Source organism: Cryptomeria japonica, chromosome 1, assembly GCF_030272615.1.
Source record: "Cryptomeria japonica chromosome 1, Sugi_1.0, whole genome shotgun sequence".
Classification (NCBI taxonomy): domain Eukaryota; kingdom Viridiplantae; phylum Streptophyta; class Pinopsida; order Cupressales; family Cupressaceae; genus Cryptomeria; species Cryptomeria japonica.
In genome coordinates, this window is record NC_081405.1 from 520408064 (window position 1) to 520427590 (window position 19527).

General features: G+C 38.7%; 1 protein-coding gene across 6 annotated transcripts in view; it reads right to left on the minus strand.

Moving 5' to 3' along the window:
• Nucleotides 1-19527, minus strand: part of LOC131059934 (tyrosine aminotransferase) — a 196274-nt gene that overhangs the window by 148820 nt on the left and 27927 nt on the right. For 5 of the 6 annotated variants that reach the window (XM_057993023.2, XM_057993009.2, XM_057993014.2 and 2 more), the window contains exons 3-4: nt 6841-7180; nt 6266-6484 (exon numbers count right to left, since the gene is read on the minus strand). In XM_057993023.2, the coding sequence (XP_057849006.1) occupies nt 6266-6484; nt 6841-7180 (559 nt within the window). The remainder of the gene's footprint in view (nt 1-6265; nt 6485-6840; nt 7181-19527) is intronic. The other variant, XM_057993022.2, reaches the window with a different exon arrangement.

A 19527-nucleotide genomic window follows, 5' to 3' on the forward strand; every position in this document is an offset into this window, starting at 1 on the left:
GCCACGAAAGAACATAAGAAAGAAATCAGGGAAGATAAGAAGGAAGTAAGGAGAATTAGGGGAAAGGAATGTCGGACTTGCCTGCAGTAAAATAATAAAGGGAGAAATACGAATAGGCAGCAAAAGGGAAGGAGATACTTAGGAAGGAGTACGAACTGCTGCAAGGAGGATAAGAGGGTATTCAAACAGCAGTCGGCCTGCAAAAAGGTAAGTAAATCTAACATGGTTATTGTTAATTTTCAGAATAACTCATGATCCAGTAATATATTAATAAATCATCAAGGGATTAAACATGCATAAACATAATGATTAAAGATGTTAAACATAATTCTTTAGATAATAAAATAAAATGAATGCTACAAATAATTCAGTACTACAAATGGTGATTATTAATATAGGTAATGAAATAAATACTACAAATGATCCAGTAATGAAATAAATACTATACATATTTAAGTAAACAATGCTGATAACTCATCAGCCAAGTAATTTAACATTCAATCACTATTTAACATAATGCTTATATTTCATCAGCAATATAAATCAATATTAATTAAGCAATGCACTCTCTAGTGATCAAATTTACTACTGTAATGATAACAATAAAATGTTGACAATTCACATAACAGATAATTAGGGACTAAGTAAATAATTGACAATGTAATTCGAATAATGCCATATCAAATTTAATTCTTAACCCATAGATTGCAGTGGTCCGATTCTTCGTCTTTCTCTAATACTTGCAAAGATAGGGAGTGTGTGGGGGAAAGGTAGAGTAAATCGGTCACATGGCGAAAATGTCCCAAGACAGGTAGAAAACCTTGAGGGAGCCGCATGTAGACTGTGTCATGCGCCCTTGGCACAGTAAATCTTCCATCTTGTAAGGTTTAGCAGAATGGGGATGAGAAATCTCATGCAATCTATGGGAAGTAAATCCTACAACAGTTTAATGATCTATTCATCTTAATTGAAAATATTTTAACATTTCATTATTGGCATAAGTAGATGATTGATAGGTATGCATAGTATTAGCTATGGTTGGATAATATGGGAAAAGACCAATTTTGTATAAAGGATGAGCTCCTATTCCTAGATCCTAAAATTATTGCTTTATTTATGTTTTAGGGTGATATTAAGAAGGGGACATCACGCCGGCAGCATAACGATGCAATTTTTCAAGATGCCCAAAATGAGAGCCCAAGGCTCATATATATAACTCCAAGCTCCCCCAAATTCAAATGCAAAATGGCACCCAATTCAATTCAAATTCCCTTTCATTTCGTTTCAAGTCCTCCAACATGGTGCCCACTTCCCTCTTCCTAGGCAAGTTCGAACTTTTGCCTTATGGTGGCATTTTTTTGCAATATAAAAACATTAAACAAGAGATGTTTTATCCTCCAAAATTTCCACCAACAAATACGCCTTCTGACTTAGGAAAGTAACACATGGATATCAATTAATTATTTTTCCCTAAGTCATCCTCAATACATTTAATCAGTAAATGCAAATATTTAAATATTAAACCTTTGACAAGGAAATAATATTTAATTATATTACTTATGACTCCCATACTAATCATTAACAAAAACCAAGATGAAGCGGAGTAAAGAAGACCATAGAACTGCTGCAGGATCAGGACCCTATCCACTGCCAAAAATAGAAATGCTCCATACTGCCACTTACTAAAAATAGTAAGCCATGAATTACTACTCCGAAAAGCATGATCTTCGCACCCAGTGATAGAGCATGGAAAGCTCAGTAAGACAATAAAATCCAAACAGCCATCCCCTAACTTACTAAAAATAGTAAGTTCTCGCTTCACCAACGTTTGAAACCCTAATTCTTCATTCCACATAGCCTATGGGTCTCAGGAATAGGCCAATGGACCAATGAAAGGACCACTGAAAGCACATCATCGAGGAGGGGACATTACACCCAACCTCATAGACATATTGGAAACCCTCTGTTTACAACAAATGGTTGACCCATCAGCCACCATGACCTTGAAGTCTTCAACTTCATCAGTGACAAGGCCTCTCTTTGCAACAATTCTAGCATCAATGAAGTTGTAAATTGCTCCCGTGTCAATTAGAGCAACAAGTCGATGTTCTCCCAAAACTCCTCGAACTCTAAATGATTCATTCTTATAAAAGCTTGAAAGTTGGGCAACTATACCCCCATTATCTTGATCACTTTCAAGCCCTTCTAAAACCTCTTCATACTCACACTCCTCCATGTCAATCTGCTGTTCTGAAATTTCAGAATCTGATCCATAAGCAAAATAGGCTTCCAGCTGATGTACATTGCCCTTTCCGTGACACTTATGACCCGGGGCCCATGGTTCTTTGCATGAGTAGCATAAATTCTTCCTTCGGAGCTCTTGGCGGAGCTCATCATCCATCCGAAGAGGAAACTTCTTGGACTGAAATTTAGACTTAGGGGCAGCCAACTCCATGCTCCTAGATTTCCTAATTGCTTCAGCCAAGGTGGGCAGATCAAAGGCTTTAACCCATCCTTTCAAGGTTCTTCAAGTCCTTCAATGAATAGGACCACTAACCTCTTCTTAGAAATACTACTAACCATAATTGAAAGGCTTTGAAACTCTATGTAAGTGTCTAAAGAGCCCTGTTGTTTGAGTTGTGCAAGCTCTCGAAATTTCACCTCAAGATCCTTAGTATTAAATCTTTCAATGAGCTTGTTGGTGAACTCATTATAGGTATTAATTGACCTATGGCCAAGGGTGACCAACCCATGATACCACCACTCGTGAGCAGCCCCATCCAAGTGCAAGGTAGCAAACTTGATGGCATCTTCTTTTGGCATTGGCCTCAAAGACAAATAGTTGTCCAACCCATGCTCTAGCCGAACACTTATTGCTCCCATCAAAATGAGCTAGAGTCACCTTTCCAAGAGCTTGTTGATAGTCTCTCGGAGCAGAATAACGTTTGTCATATCTCCCATCCCTTCTCTTCTTCTGGTTCATGTATTGATCAAGGGTAAGAATGTTCTGAATCTCCACTAGAAGAGAGGCATACTCCATGTAGCTAGCTCTTATCTCATCGGCCATTGGAACCTCAACTTCGGGTGGCGATGCTTCCCTAGGAAGGAAGACGGGTTGCAAAGGTCTTAAAACAAACCCAACATGGGTTCCACCATTGTTGCTACTCTAGTTACTTCCATTCCCATTTCCTCCAGAGTTATTAGAGGTGTTGGCATTATTTCCATTAGTGTTTTGATTAGGAATTTCACCAATATTCTGATTTAGTTTTGCCAACAACTAGGATATCATATCCATCATAGTATCAAACTTCTTTTCAGCTCTCTCTGCAGCCCCATTTGAATCTGATGTTCTCTCTGCCACAGTATCGATTGAATCAACTGCTATCTCTCTGTTTCTCAATACCTCCGAAAAAGTCTCTTCCACTCAGACTGAAGGTATCTGATATTGTTGCCTTCCCTGTTCTCTGTTGTAATATTTGATGTCTCTGTCACTCATGAAGAACTCTGACTACACAGGCTGGCAGGATAACCAACTCTAATACCACTGTAATAGCCCCACAATTTTTTTTTTGAAATTTTGCAGTTTACAATACAACAAGGACCCGTTAGGGTTAGCAATGAAAATATAATAATTTTGAGAACTGCAACCCTTCCACTTTCTGATCACCAAGTGCCCAATCTGGGAAGGTGAGAGCATACAGTGTTGAGGGGACTGTGAGTTGCAAAATACTGAAAATTATTAATATGCTTGGGCGGCAAGCCAACCACTTCGGCTTATACAGCAAGATATTGAAAACACTGAAAATCACTTCGCGGTAAACCAGCCAAGGACAAGCCAAGAAACTGAAAATAGCAATCACTCAACAACTTATCCAGCGGGAGGACAAGAATGAAATTAACAATCACTCTACCACTTGTGCAGCGGAAGGACAGTATTACAAATCCAGCCTTTTCCACTTTTCAGCGAGATTTGCTTCACAATCCAGAAATGGTTGATAGTACTACTATCCAGCCTTACAATGATGAGATATGAATCTTAGAATAGAGAGATGATACTGTCCACTACAGATGAATACTTCCAAGCTTAACACACTTAACAAACTCAAACACACCCATAGAAAAATACCACACCACTGACTCCTATTCTGAATAAGTAATTTCCGGTACGCATAACACGCAGAAAACAGCCACCACATAAATCACTGAAATGCTCATAACTCGCCCAAAACACCACCGAATGACACAAGAACAGAGCAAATGAAAGATATGACAGAGGCGACAAGACTAGAACCTCAACCCTGCAACATAGACGCCAAAAACTTTCACACGCATCCCGAGGCAGCCATGAAGTGGTACGACCCAGCAAGAAAGTTCAATTTGCATTATTAAATTCAAGGGTGCAAATCAAGATCTGAAAATTGGTAGACTACATCGCCTAGGGAGTAGAAATAATCAGAGCCAATACCAAGAATGATTTGGCGAACACACCGAGACCCACGAACAGATTTCTACTTCAGCACACACACAAACCAACAACATGAACGCTCAGAAAACACTCCAAACATCTGAAATTGATACATAAATCTGCAACATTGTTCTTCAATCCACTCCTTTGAATGAAGAGAGGTCACAAGCTCGACTAGTTGTTGTATTGCAAGAAATCAAGCGGTAGCTAGGAGGTATGCATTCCCCGAAGCTTCATTCCAAATTTTGACAGCACTTCCTTATAATTTCTTCATGAACCACAAATGAGAAGCCCAGCACTCATATTTATAGACTCAAGAGGCTCAAATTCAAATTCACATGGCGCCCAAATCCTCTTTTTTTCATTTGAATTTCATTTCATGGCACTCCAAGACTTGGTGTCCCCTCCTTAAGTCCTCTAGTCGAACTTTTCCTTGGTCAACATGTTACAGCATAAAAACATTATAAACATGAAATACTTTTCATCCTTGGTGCCACCTGACTTAGGAGAAATAATAAGACTTTTGAACAAAAATATACTTTTCCCCTTCCTAAGTCGTCCACCATAAAAATTAAATTAAAAATTTAAAACCTTAGGATGCGGTATTAATATATAATAAATCACCTTCAATTCAAAAACTGATTAATGCCAAATTGAGCCAGAAGTTGAAGTGCTGAAAACCATCAAGACTGAACTAAGTTGGAGCTCTACACTGAACTGCTAAAAATAGTACTTCTTGAAATAGCACTTACTAAAAATAGTAAGTCCTGAAAACAACTCCAAAAAATTTTCTCTTCAAACCCTGTGGATGAGCTTAGAAAACCCAGAAAAACCTAGAAACCCTAACGGCTGCCATCAAGTTACTAAAAATAGTAAGTTCTGAAAACTTCCTTGAACTGAATGCATGCCACACCTTTGCGAAGCTCTCAGAAAACCAGAAGGAATCCACAGTCTGAATCGTAGAATTCCAACTAGTCAATCATCAAACGGCTCACACAGACCTCCACAAAAGTTGGAAACCCTAATTTCTAGTTCCAGTTAGCCTACGGGTCTGCAAAATATGCTAATGGCCAACAAAACTTCTCACCACTGAGAAGGGGACATTACACATGGGTTGATTAAGTTGATCTTTACATTGAGGCAGTAGCCATGGTGGAGGAGAGAGCACAAGAAGATCTCTTATATGTGATGCCATTCACACAAACAAAATATCAGTGTCATCATCATCAAGGACCTATCTCAAACCTGAGTACAAGACCCACCATAGAGCAACTGACATTGGGCCAAGTGATGCAATCTTCTCTCAACCATAGTTGTACTTTCATTTTGATTTTTGATGCTCTAGATATCATAAGCTATGAGATTTATACACACTAAATACTTTAGAATATTTGTATCTTTAAAAAGGTTGTTTCCTTGGGGTCAAATCTGCTTTTGTACTCATTTCATTTATGTATACTTGTGTATGTGATCAAGGTTACTTCTAATTAATTTATTTACTATGCTTTTGAATTTGATTTAGTGAAGTGTGCATAGTAAAGCTTTAAATCCTTTTGAAAAAATGTTTTTCCAATTTGCCAAGTCTATGTACCAAGTTCCCGTCTGAATCAAAAATCAGTATGCTGACTCCAAATCTTGTAATTGTGGTTCTAGCATGGAAAATGTACCAAGAAACATAATATACGAATACATTCATTATCTATCTTAAAGATACATAGAATCATTGAGGAATCCATGGCATATTAACTAAAAACTTCACTAATCAGTCTATAATAAATCCAAAACTTAAATAGCAGTAACCTTAGTCTTCTTCAGAATACCACAAGGATCACAAGTAGCCAGCCAGCCAACACGCCACCCAGGGACCATCCATCGCTTTGAAATGCTCCCAAGACTTAGCACTGGTACAGTAGATGCCAAGGATCCCATTGGAGTGAATGGCTTCTCACCAAAAGTAAGATGACCATATACTTCATCTGAGATAATTAATATATGCAATCTTCTAGCTGTCTCTGCAACCTGCAAGAAAGACAATTTCAATTCCTCACAAAGAACACCTTATTATTCAAACATTACATTAGGTGAAATTTTAACTCAAAAAACTTAAATATACATAAGGCCTTATTCTCTTAATTGATCAATGACTAACATAACTATAATGACTCCGGGGAAAACAAGATAGAGACAACTTACTTTCCATAATGATAAAAAAATTAATCAGGTTGACTATGAGCCAAGTCTGCTTTAGAATGTAATTTCCAGAAATTCTAAATCAAATTATTTGAAAAATGAAAGAAAACTTTTTAAACTAATTTAACAGGAATGCAAAAGTTAACAGTAGGAAATATCCAATTATGCATCCAGCCCAAACATACCTCACATAAATGATCCCGTCTAAAAACAACACCGCATGGGTTGCTTGGATTAATAATAACCATTGCGACTGTGTTGTTGTCAGCTATTGCCTCAACTTGACCCAAGTCAATTTCCCAATCTCTTTCTGGAACTAAATCATAGTACCTGACTTCAATACCTTCGTATGCCATTATTGAGTCATAATATGGAAATCCTGGCCTTGGAAGAAGAATGTTTGCACCTTCACAACCTAAGACTTTGATAGCAAAATCAATACCTTGTGTACAGCCAACAGTCAGATAGACGTCATCTGCAGACAACTTATAAGGAAAGCCTTGTGAAAGATAATCTGCAACCACTCTGTAAGTTACAAAGCAAGACCAATATAAGAAACTGATATCAGAACTTTACTTTCATTGATGATGGGTAAATATTTTCAATCCATTAAACCAACACGTCTAACTTCTGTTTAAATAAAAATAAGTATAAAAATTAGACTACTTTCTCCTATTTAAAATACATTCCATTTGAGGGTAAGCACATCATAAAAAGCTTAAAATTTAGCTTCATTTGACAACACCATATAGTCCTTAAATGCATAAGTTTTCAAAGCTATGCTTATGATAAACAGTGATCAAGGCAGTGATCAACATTAAGAAGGCCAAGGACGTACTGATTTGTAAATATGTCAGATAGACTGATAACATTCAAAACACATGCAATTACTCTTTATTGATGTCTATAAGAGACAAACAGAGTCAGTGGACAAGTAATTGCTGTCAAAGAAGTATTTCATATCAACTCCCTTCGAACAAGAGATTATCTCTACATTATCACTGCCCAAGGAATTAAAGGTGTCGCTATCTTAAGGAAGGATAAATCAGATCGATCAGAGGAGTGATTAGTTAACAATATTGATCATTAACAAAGAGATCTAGAATGATTAGAGGCAGGATTAGTTAAGTCGATGAGACACAATTGAGGAGATACAACTCCTCACATCATGACTGCCTAAAGAGTTATTAATAGATGATCATATGATCTTCCAAGGCATCAGAAACCTGCAACAAAGTTAGATAATAATGTAGATATAGATCATGAGACACATCTATTCTAAGCTTATATATATATATATATATATAACACATTACAAATCTAGCCAGCTACGTGGGGGTTCAACATAACGAGGGTTGAGATGGGAGACATGATAAGGTGCCCTAAATATCTCCTACCCTAGGCCCAAGGGTGGAAACTCTATCCCCCTTGGTCTCATGGGACCCTTAGCCATTTCCATGAGGTGGCATACCTAGTGAGGCCAATACGTTGTGCCCCTCTATCATGTCATCCTCCTCTCCCTCTTATGATTGAGGATCTTCACTAGTTCATTTCAATAATTGATCAATATAGGGTTCATAGAGGAGACTACAATGGGGTGTCCTTAAGAGCGGAAACATTGTCCCCCTTGGCCCCATGTGGTCCTTAACCATTCTTATGGGGTGGTGTACCTAGGGAGGGATCCGCAACCATATATATATATATGTGTGTGTGTGTGTGTGTGTGTGTACATACATATACATATATATGTACATACATATGTATGTACATACATATGTATGTACATATTGTATATATATATACATATACATATACATATACATGTACATACGTATGTACATATATATGTATATACAATATGTACATATATATGTATATGTATATACACATGTACATATGTGCATACATATGTATGTATATGTATATATATATATGTACATATGTACATATACATATACATATATATATGTGTGTGTGTGTGTACGTATATGTATATGTATATGTATATGCCAACAACATTACAAAATATGTTTTTTAATCATTATTAATTATCTTTAAATACTTTTCCCAAGGTAGGTGCTTGCATCTAGGGGGTCAGCCATCTTAGATATTTTTATTTAATTTAAAAAAACACTTCCAAGAAATGGGTGCCAGCTTCAAGATGGGAGTCAGCCCATGATTTTTATTAATTCCATCTAAGCCCTAGGTCGGACCTAACTTCCCTCTGTCCTAGTCAGCCCTATACCATGCAACGAATCGCCCAGGTTTGGGTATTAATACCATTTGTTGAAATCTTATGGCAGGGGGCATGACAAACCTCTAAAGAGAAGGCTATGTATATCAAGCTTGACATGGCTAAAGCTTATCACCGAGTCAATTGGACCTTTTTGCAAAAGGTTTTGGTTGCTTTTGGATTCGGCAACGAGTGGATCAAATGGATCATGAGTTGTGTTACCTCCCCTTCTTTTTCTGTTATCATTAATGGTGAGTCCTCTGAGTTGTTTCGAGCTTCTCCGGGTCTTACACAAGGGGATCCTCTTTCTCCTTATCTTTTTATTATAATGGTTGAGGGTTTGAGGAGGCTTATAAAATTTCGTGTGAGGCAAGGATTGATACAGGGCTGGAATTGGAGTGACAAAGTGCCCCCACTCTCATTTACAGTTTGCGGATGATCTTGCTTTGATGGGATTAGCTAGAGTTACTGAGGCTATCAATATAAGGAGGACGTTGGATATTTACTTGGCGGCATCTGGACGAAGGATTAATGAGGATAAGTCATCCATATTTTTCTTTAACACCCCTAAGCCTATTCAGTTGAGAATTGCTTGGATTCTTAGATTCCAAATTGGTGCTCTTCCTTTTGTGTATCTTGGCATTCCTTGTAACATGCTATTTCTATAGCAAAAAAAAAAATGAAAAACTATAAATTTCATAATCAACAAATGAACAATTCAAAGAGAAATTTTTTTTAAGAAAGAAATGAAACTAAGTTTTCTATTTAACAAGTAATAACAATTGCTTAATCCATTAATGAATGCATATTCATAAATAAACAAGTCAATGTTACTAAGTCTAACATTGTACAACATTTAAATAAAGTGCAAAGAAGAGAGAAGAGTTCAAGGACTACTGTTTTCCGATTTCCAATCTGAAATCTTTAAATAACCATTGCAATCTAACAAGAGGGAGAGTATCATCGAGGCACTATACCTCCAACCATAGACCTGGCGATCCCCCGCACATCTTCCTATTGGAAGCAGCCATACCCTTCACGAGGGTGCAAACAAATGTTAGGTCTAATGCCATCTAAGCCCATTGTTTTGACCCTACATGAATCTAGTCGGTCACACACTATAGGTACATCCTAACTAGCATGACCTCTGACTAGAGATAGTGCATCTAGATCATGTGAACTGATAGATGCTTGCAAAGCAAACCGCCACCTTGGCCAAAGGTTTTCATAGTTGCAAGCATGATTGAATGTGCAGTCAATATTCACCACCCTACTCGACTAGAACAACAATTCTCAAGTTCAGTCATCCTGACAAAAAAAACTAGGTCGTTTCACATGCTAAGCAGTAAACTATCAAGGAATATGGAAGACATACTTGTCTCTATGTTTAAAAGTTTATCTCGTGACCAACCTTGGTACAATCTTATATTGTATCACAAAGCGTGGACTACTACCTATTGTGACATTTTCACACATCGCTCCATTGCAAATGGGGAGCCCCACTTTTTTGCTTCCTAGCTTAGGTGTTTTAGGTTTAGTTGGTCTAGCTTGGCAATAGTCGTAGTCTTTAGCCTTTGCCTATGAGAGGGTTTTGTCTTGTCAGTTCAAGATAGGATGAGTTTTAAGAGTGCAAATGTAATCACACCCCAATCTAAAGATGAATTTTCTGATTTTCTGTCTTGGTTTTTTGTTTTGGCTTTTGAGTTTTTTTCCCTGATTTTTTTGTGGTTTTTGGCTTGAGTTTGCAAGAACAATGAATACTAAGAAAAGAAAAGTGCTGGAAATGTAGTACAATAAGAAATGAAGCAAGTACAGTACTTTTTATATTTATTTTGCATCAAAATGAGCAGTTACATACCCGTACTACCAGGTACGGATCTGAAATACAATCTGGAACAGCAGATCAATCACCTAGGACTTGAGAAAACACCATAGTATGCCTTTCTTCGGTCTGATCTGATTTTGAAGTCTAACCAGCCACTAATTTGGTCTGAAACCCTAAGTCCAGCTAGGGTTTGGCTGCAACAACTCTAATGATGGTACGGCTGGCTGAGTTCTTTGGTTCAATGTTGCAAATGGCCTCCCAAATGTCCAGATCTGCAATATTTGTCTTCAATAACCCTGCTGCAACCTGTAGCTTGTGAATTCTTCTGCTGTTACTACTGAAATTTATGAATAAATCAGCCCTTGGGAGGTATTGCACTCCTGTAGACCTCCAGAATTGTGAAGGGTTTCATCTCCACAATTTGATATGCTGAATCCCTGGTCTCCAGAGCTCCAATCTGCAAATCCTTCTGTTAAAAATGATTTCCAGAATGATCAAATGGCTGCCCCAAATGTTCTTTTATCAACCCAAATCCTAATGGATACTTTTAGGGTTTCATACTTATTTTTATAAAGTTTTATTCTTTGATATTTATTACAATATCCCCTCTCTAGGAAGTTCGAACTTCTCAAGGGATTTATTCTTCATGACATGAGGTCCCTCTTTTAAAAACAGCAAGTGCCTACTAGGAAGCACATCCCACAAGGTGGTCCCCTCCATTGACCCCTTAATTATTATAATAATATAATGACTTTATTAAAAGGCAATTATTTAATTAAATTGAAATATTAAAGCTATCACTTTAATATCCAAATTTATTCTGGAACTAACACCTAATCACCTCCAACTGAAATCTGATGAAGCCACTCGAACCCGAGGTGATGTTAAGACGTAGCGGGCTAATTGCTAGTTTCCCCTAAAAAATAGGGATTCTCCCCAATCACCTGAAATTGCTCCTCTATCTCCCTGCCAATCTCCCCAACCTCCGGAAGTTCAACAGGTGAACTACCAGTCTGTCCCTAAAAAATAGGAATCTCCCTAAAAAATAGGAGACGGTCCTCAACCAACTGAAAATGCTCATAGGGTCTTCTGCTATGATCTGTAGGCTCCTGGTGATCTCCAGTTGAACTATCAGTCACTCCCTAAAACATAGGAGCCATTCCCTAAAATTAGGAAACTAGCTCTAAGCTTTGGAAATGCTAGATTAACTCCCAAAATTAACTCCCAAAATGCCATCGGAAGATGTCCTATCTGATCTTGCAACCTTGAATGGGCTCCCTATCCATTGCGCCAGCGTACAGGAAACCTGTTGATAGGTTAACCTTTGCAAAAGATACTGACCTAGGGAATGGGGACATTACAGCTAAGCTCGTCCTTAGGGTATGATCAAGTCAAGTAGTCATGTTTCGAGCTTGGGATCCACGATCAAGTGTCAAGACTGAGGATTGGTGATGGAATTGCAAATATTGTCAAAAGTTGTCAATATTGACAAGTGTTGCGAAATCTTGTCGAGATTGCAAAATTGTCATTTTTGTCAAAAGTTGTGTAATGTCCCCGATATAATTAAATAGTCCATTTAAATAATTTATTGTACGGCCCCGTACTTCATAATATATTTCGGGCCCCTTTAATTAATTAGTTAGTTATAAACTTTTTGGTGTCGGCCCATTTGTAATCCTTCGGGAAACTTCCTGGAGCCCATATGGCCGAGTTAGTCATTGTTGTAGGTATGCGAATTTGATATTTTGTTCTCTCCTGTGCGAATTCCTATTGGAGTTCTGGTATCCACCATTTCGGAGGTGAAAGACCCTCCCTATTTGGTATTTGCAGTTTCGGTGAGATTCACCCCTCACCCTATTCTGTTTATTTGTACTCGTTGTGGATTTGGCAAATCTTGAATCTCATCATTGTTTATCACTCCAGTTGCATATTTGTTAATCCGATACATTCAGAATTTATTGCTTACGAGAGATCAACCCTTCACCGCACATTCACTGGAGCACACCATACGCCTTACCTCCCACCGTACGCCCACCGTACGCCTTACCTCCCACCGTACGCCCATCGTATGCCTTACCTCCCACCGTACGCCCACTGTACGTCGTACGCCCATCGTACGCCTTACCTCCCACCATACGCCATTCCTCCACCGTACGCCTTACCTCCCACCGTACGCCCATCGTACACCTTACCTCCACCGTACGCCCTCACCTTCACCGTACGGTCACACCCACACGCTCTCAATATTGTCGTACATTAGCAAGGGAACATTACAAGTTGTCATCAAAATTGTCAAAAATGCCAAATGTTGTAATAATATTTGTGAATATTACAAGTTTCCCTTGCAATTTCACCCAATCCTACATTTAGCCTTCACACTAAACACTCTTGGCTTGCAACCTTACAATCTATGCGCAACCACCTCAAAATTTTGACTTAGGTTTCATTACATGGCTATGAAGGACTTTCGCTCGTCTTCGGGTTTCATTCACCTTGTTCTTGATCAATGCACACATATGAAGGAACCCCGCCCTTGATGTTGTATACATGAGCATGGTCTAACTTCACTCTTGCAATCAATGCATGGAATCTTGCTATTTCCACGCTTTGTTTTGTGCATTGGGTATGTCAAATTCCGCCTTGCTTCATGATGTCTATGCATGACATGAGTGCAAATCCGCCCTATTTTTATGCATGAAGAGTACACAACTCTGACCTTGTAATGCATGCAATCTCCGAAATCCCGACCTTAGAGGTTCATACACAAGTACTCGTGAAGTCCGACCTTCTAATATAAGGGTAAATTGAAAATCCGCCCTTCCTTAATGGATACAGGATGAGAAATTTTTCCCAAGTTGAGAAAATGAGGTAAAATTTTCAAAGGGAAGAGTCAACCCCCTCATGGCATGTACAAATTTGTGCAAGGCCAAGGGGGTAAGTTGTGCATTTGTGCAAGACCAACGGTGGTAGATCTATGCACAAAGTTGTGCAAGTCAACATGCTAAATGCACTCCATACAAAGTAGTACAAGCACACCCATCATATGCGCTATAGCACCTCGTTTGTTCAAACACCTACTTCAAAAGCGCTCAACTTTGTGGAACCATCCATCTCCCATCCGCTCAGCCAACATCTTGTGCAAACAAGGGTCTCAAACCCGCTCAGCATACTTAGTGCATCAAACCCTTCAAATCCCGCCCTACACCAAACTTGTGCAATCACAAGTATCATATGCACTCATGCACTTGTGCAAAGACCTACCTCACATGCACCCACGTCTGTTAGTGCAAGCATACTCCTAAAACCCGCCTTGCACTCAATTATGCACAAGGACATCTTAAATGCGCTCCACCTTCTTGCTATACAAATCAAGGTATAAATCCCACCTTAGGTTATTCAAATGCACCTCAACTGCACCTATCACATCACACCTACAAGAGGGATAAAAATCAGTCACAAAAGATGAATCTGACCTAAAAGTCCTAAAAAATCAGAATCAATTCGCATCAGATTCCGAACTCAGAGCAAAGATAATTAATTTTGAGTTTGGTGGGTGGATTTTGGTGGAGAGTAGTGTTGTGCGTTGCACACACTCCCTGTCGCCGACAGGGTCCCCTTTCCTCTTTTTGGTCTTTTCGTCTTCGTCCTGTTGACTTCCGCACAGGGTGTCTCGTGTCCTTTTGAGCGTGCCCGTCATCAGTCCATCAGATGATGATGTTATGAATGGAACCCTGTGGATTCGCAGGGTGAGTTCGGCCTCCAGGCATTGATATTCCAGGGGATCATTTAAACTTGTAAAACGCCTGAGATGGGCGTAGAATGATAGAAACTGGCAAAATTCCCCAAGAAAAGATAAAGCGTCTGAAGGTCACATGAGGACCCAAAGTGTTGATTTTTGCCAGGGGATATAGGAGAGGTAAAAGAATGCAAAGTGTCAAAAAACTGACAAAACTCCTCCAAATCCTGAAATTTGCATTAAGGAGGAAATTGCATGAGTTTCTGAAAGTTTACAAAATGGATGAAAATAGCGATTTTCGCCAGTCAGAGGGTGATTGCGAGAGGGAGTAAAAGTTTTCAAATCCTCTCTAAACCCCGAAAATCGCGAAAGAGGAGAATATTGCGAAAACTTAAAAGGTTTGAAGAATGCTCCAAAATGACGAAGTTGGCAAAGTGGGTCAAAACCCCGAAAATCGCGATATAAGGGATAAGTTTTAAAAATTATAAAGCTGGCAATCCTCCTCCAAACGCCGAAGTTGGCAAACTTCTCCAAATCGCCGAAGTTTGCATTTTGGAGGATAAGTGCGTAAAACTTGAAAGGTTTGAAAAGTGCATGAAAACGCCGAAAATCGCATTCCAAGCGATAAGTGAAAGAAAGTTGAAAGCTTGCAAAGCACTCAAAAGTACCGAAGTTTGAAAGACTCCTAAAAAGTCCGAAGTTTGCAAAAACCTTCCATTTGCCGAAGTTCGCACTTTGGAGGTAAAGTGCGTACAAGTTAAAAGTTTGAAAAGTGCCTCAAGACGCCAAAGATGGAAAAGTGCCTCTAAATCCCAAAAATCGCACAAATGAGAAAAGGTGAAAAGTTTATAGAGTTTGCGAACTCCAACCAAATCGCCGAAGTTGAAGAGGCAACCAAATCGCCGAAGTTTTCAAACCCTCTCTATTTGTCGAAGTTCACAAGGATGCACGATTTCAAGAGTTTGTAAACCATGTCATAATCCCTAATCGCGCCATACAGAAATCGCTAAGTTAAAATTGGAAACTCTCCAGAGATCACGCAAAGCTTTGTTGGTTGAAAATTTTGTACACTTGGGGAAATATACAAAATTGTGGTTTCAACCACAGCACACGAGTAAAAACTCTCCTAATTAAGGGAAGGCTCCCCCTATCTAACTACAACTTGGAAAATAAAATAGGATGGGACAGCAATCTTTCTTCTTTTTCAAGAAAGACAATATCCTTTTCTCTTCACAGAAAATGATAGCGATTGAATATGAACAGCAATAACCACTTTCAAGTGAAATAGGAGAAAGGAAATGAAGTTTCCTGAAAGCGCAACGACTTCCGTCACTTCCTTTGGGACGGGACAGCAATATCAAGCTCAACGACTTGACTATTGGAAGTCCTATCTACCCTTTGCTATACTAAATTTTACAATGAATAAAAGATAATAGCTCAAAGACTGGAATAATCTATTCTTTCAACACAAAGACAAGAACTAATGCAAGCTCAAAGACTTGCTGCTATTTCTTATCAAACAGTAATTCTTCCTCAAGAATAGACGCAAGCTCAAAGACTTGCTGCTCCTTCTAGAGATTTTCCTATTTTAATTAATCTTCTCTACTTGCAGCTCAAAGACTTCAAATCAGATTGGACTAAGCTCCTTTAGAAACACTTTGCATAGAAGAAATAAAAAGATTCAAGATCAAACATGTAGCTCAAAGACTCAAAATTTGAGTAATCCTTCTTTATTATTCTTCAAAACCTTCAATTCACATACATAAGCTCAAAGACTTCTTGCTGTAAATTTGGCAGAGTTTTTGCTTGCTTTCCAAAAGATAAATAATACAATAGACCCCTCAAGTATTTATAGAAGAGGAGCCTTGAGAAAAAGGTGGGAGGATCCTAACTAACTTGAGAGATTCTCTCAACCACCAAGACTCATTCAATAACTAACTGAGACTTTATTAACTAACTAAGAGTTACTCCAACTAACTAAGACTTATTCCAACTACAGTCCTAATCGAACACAACTTGTAGTTGCCTTACATGTAATTACAAAAGTGCAAGCAATGTGTAACTTGCATTTTACAAAAAATACTTTTACATGTAACTTGCCAAAACTAAATTACAACTAAAGGTTACAAAATAGGAAAAATTCAACTAACTTGCCAAAACTAAATTACAACTAAAGGTTACAAAATAGGGAAAAATCAACTAAGTGTTGAAAAACACTTAAGTTGTATTTTGTGAAGACACAAATCCTTGAAATTTTTGGATGCTCACTTGCAGTTCATCAGGATTCGGTTCATGGGTGTTCTTGGCAACAACCATAGTCTTCACAATAGTGTTGTGACAGCGGAGGAGCACAGAATTGTTTTTATCTAGGATAGACTGGATTTCATGTAGAAAGGCTTGGTGTTTCATCAATGCTTGAATTGAAGCTGTCGAGAATTGTTCGCTCCTCCATTCATTATGAATCCTCATCTGTAAATCAGCAAGAACTTCTTCTTCTGGAATCAGCTCTCCATCCTGACTTACTATTTTGCAAGAGGCCCTTTCACAATGTGAGACAATATCTCGGAAAACTTCACCCCGGAATCTCCTTGCATCACCGATCTCCTCAATGAGGGATTTAAGAACAAGGGTCTTGTTTTCCAGGAGTTCTTCAAATTCCAAGTACATGACCCTGGAAGAGATGATGGCATGCTCCTGCAAAATACTCAGCTGTTGTTGGGGCATGGTACGCCAGATTGTCAGACTTTTCTCAACACTTTCCAAATTCTTTTTTAAAGTGTTAGAAGTCTGATCCAGTTTCTCCTCAATGGTCTCTAGCTTAGACATTATTTGAAAAATGTCTTTCATTACTTGTACACATTGATCATGAAGTTGATCAACCCAGGAATCCAGTGCTTGTACCTTTTGAGCAGCCCTTTCCACTCCACGAATCGATTCTTGGGAACCAGAAGAACCTATGGAGTTACTCCCTTCAGCAGCAGGTTTTGTGATTTTATGAATGGCTGCCATAAGCTGTCGGTTTTCCTCTTCTAGCTTGTCTTTCTTTGCTAGAAGATCATCACACCTTTGCACCAGTGAAGCAACAGAAAACTGAGCATCATGTTTAATGACCTCATGCGTTTGCTTGCCCAACTCTATCCTTGTAACCTTATAATCAGCAGCTGACATTTCATCAAGTGGCTTATCTGCAATAGGTTCCACAATTTCAGCTACTTTCATCTTGTTACTATCAACAGTTACTCTAGAGATAGTCTTGGCCTTCTTAGCAACTTTAGATCTGGACTGTTTCAATTGCTGATAATCAAAGGCGTCAGGTGAGATTTCTTGATTCTTCCTTTTCGGGGTGAAAGAACTAAGCCATGAAGGCAAAGTCATCAACTCCCCTCCAGTCACAGCCGTAGGCAAAGGAGAAGCAGTTTCTATTTGAATCACCGTGGTCATCCTAGGAGGATTATCTGTTTGGACAGCGACCACGGTTTGCTCAGTTACCAATGGGCATGAAGATTGCCTCATGAACTCTTCAAAACCAGAAGTGGAAGTATCAATTTCTGACAACTGAATGCAAGCAGGATTATCCTCAGGAACTTTCAACATAGTCTCTTGTTGATGACCAGGAGATGGCTCGTATGCTGAAATAGGAATTGCATTCTGAGGAGACTCATCCACAAGCAAATCAGGAGGAGAAAGAGGCGTCTCAATGGAAACTGGAGGAATGACCTCATGAGGCGAGTCTAAAACTGGAGACTTAGGAGCATCATCAGATTGCTGCCCCTCTTTTGGATTATCCAGATCAATCACCTGAACATGAAATCGTGATTTTTCCTTCCCACAAACAGTCGTCTCCTCAGGAGGAAGCACTACTGCACGACTGACTCATAACTTGATCCTTGTGCCTGAAGATGAAGCACCCTCCTTGTTGTCAATCTGAATCTCAGACTTCCATCCAAGAGGCCCCGTAGAATCATCTTCTTTACCAACCTTGATTTTGATAAATCTAACAGCATTGCTTTTCAGCCATGAGTTGGTGTTGGCCAATTTCGGATATTGGGAGAATTTTCGCAAGTGTACAAGTTGGAAAGGACATAGATGCAATCGGGGTTTTAAAACCCGAATACAAGTACACTTGTAAATTCGAAAATGGAGAAATGGACGAAAAATGAGATTTTGACTTGCGGAAAATGATGGAAATGGAAAGTACGGATATGGCGAACATGGATGGATAGAAATGGGAAAATCCGGGAAAGTCATTTTCATGAAAATGGGAAGAATTATTCAACATGTAATCTGGTTTTCAAAACCCAAATTTGCAAGGGAGGGGTATTTCACACTTTTCGACTTGGGATTTCAACCAAAAATGGTTAAATTCCCTAACCGTAGGGGAAGAACAAGAATTTCCAGCGAACTTGTAATTGGGATTAAAAATCCCGAATACAAGTAAAGAGGGAAAATTTAGGGAAGAACAATGCAATTCAAAAATTGCATACCAAGGGAAGAATTCTCTCACAAAAACCGATTTTTGGGGGAAGAACAATACATGCTAAAAATACAACTAAGAAAGAAAATCAAGAGAGCAAGAAAATAACAAAAAGAAGGAAAGAAAGGAAAGAAACCATACCTTTCTTGAAAATGCAAATGCTTCTCCAAAAATGCAACAATCCTTGGAAAGAAGAAGGAAAATCGATAAATAAACCCAAACCGCAATGCACAAACCTTTGCCACGTTTTTGAAAAACGTCTTTAGCAGAAAATAGTGGCACAAAATGCAAACTTGGAGGCACAAGAAGAGGTCAAATCTTCCTCAAAACCCAACGCCTTAGCATGGAAAGCAAAAACGATTCATCTTGTCAAAGATTCGTGGCATTAAACCCTTCCAATTTGCGGCCAAAGGAATCACGTGGAGGAAAAACGTGGCCACCATTTGCATCTTCAATGGCATCATTAAATAGCTTAAAACTCTTCTCAAACTCCACGCATAGGTAAGAGAGGGCAAAACGTTTTAGGAGATTGCAGCTTGTTTGGGATTTAATCAACCAAAATGTGGCATTAAATAAAAACGTGACTGCTGATCTAGGGCGAAAA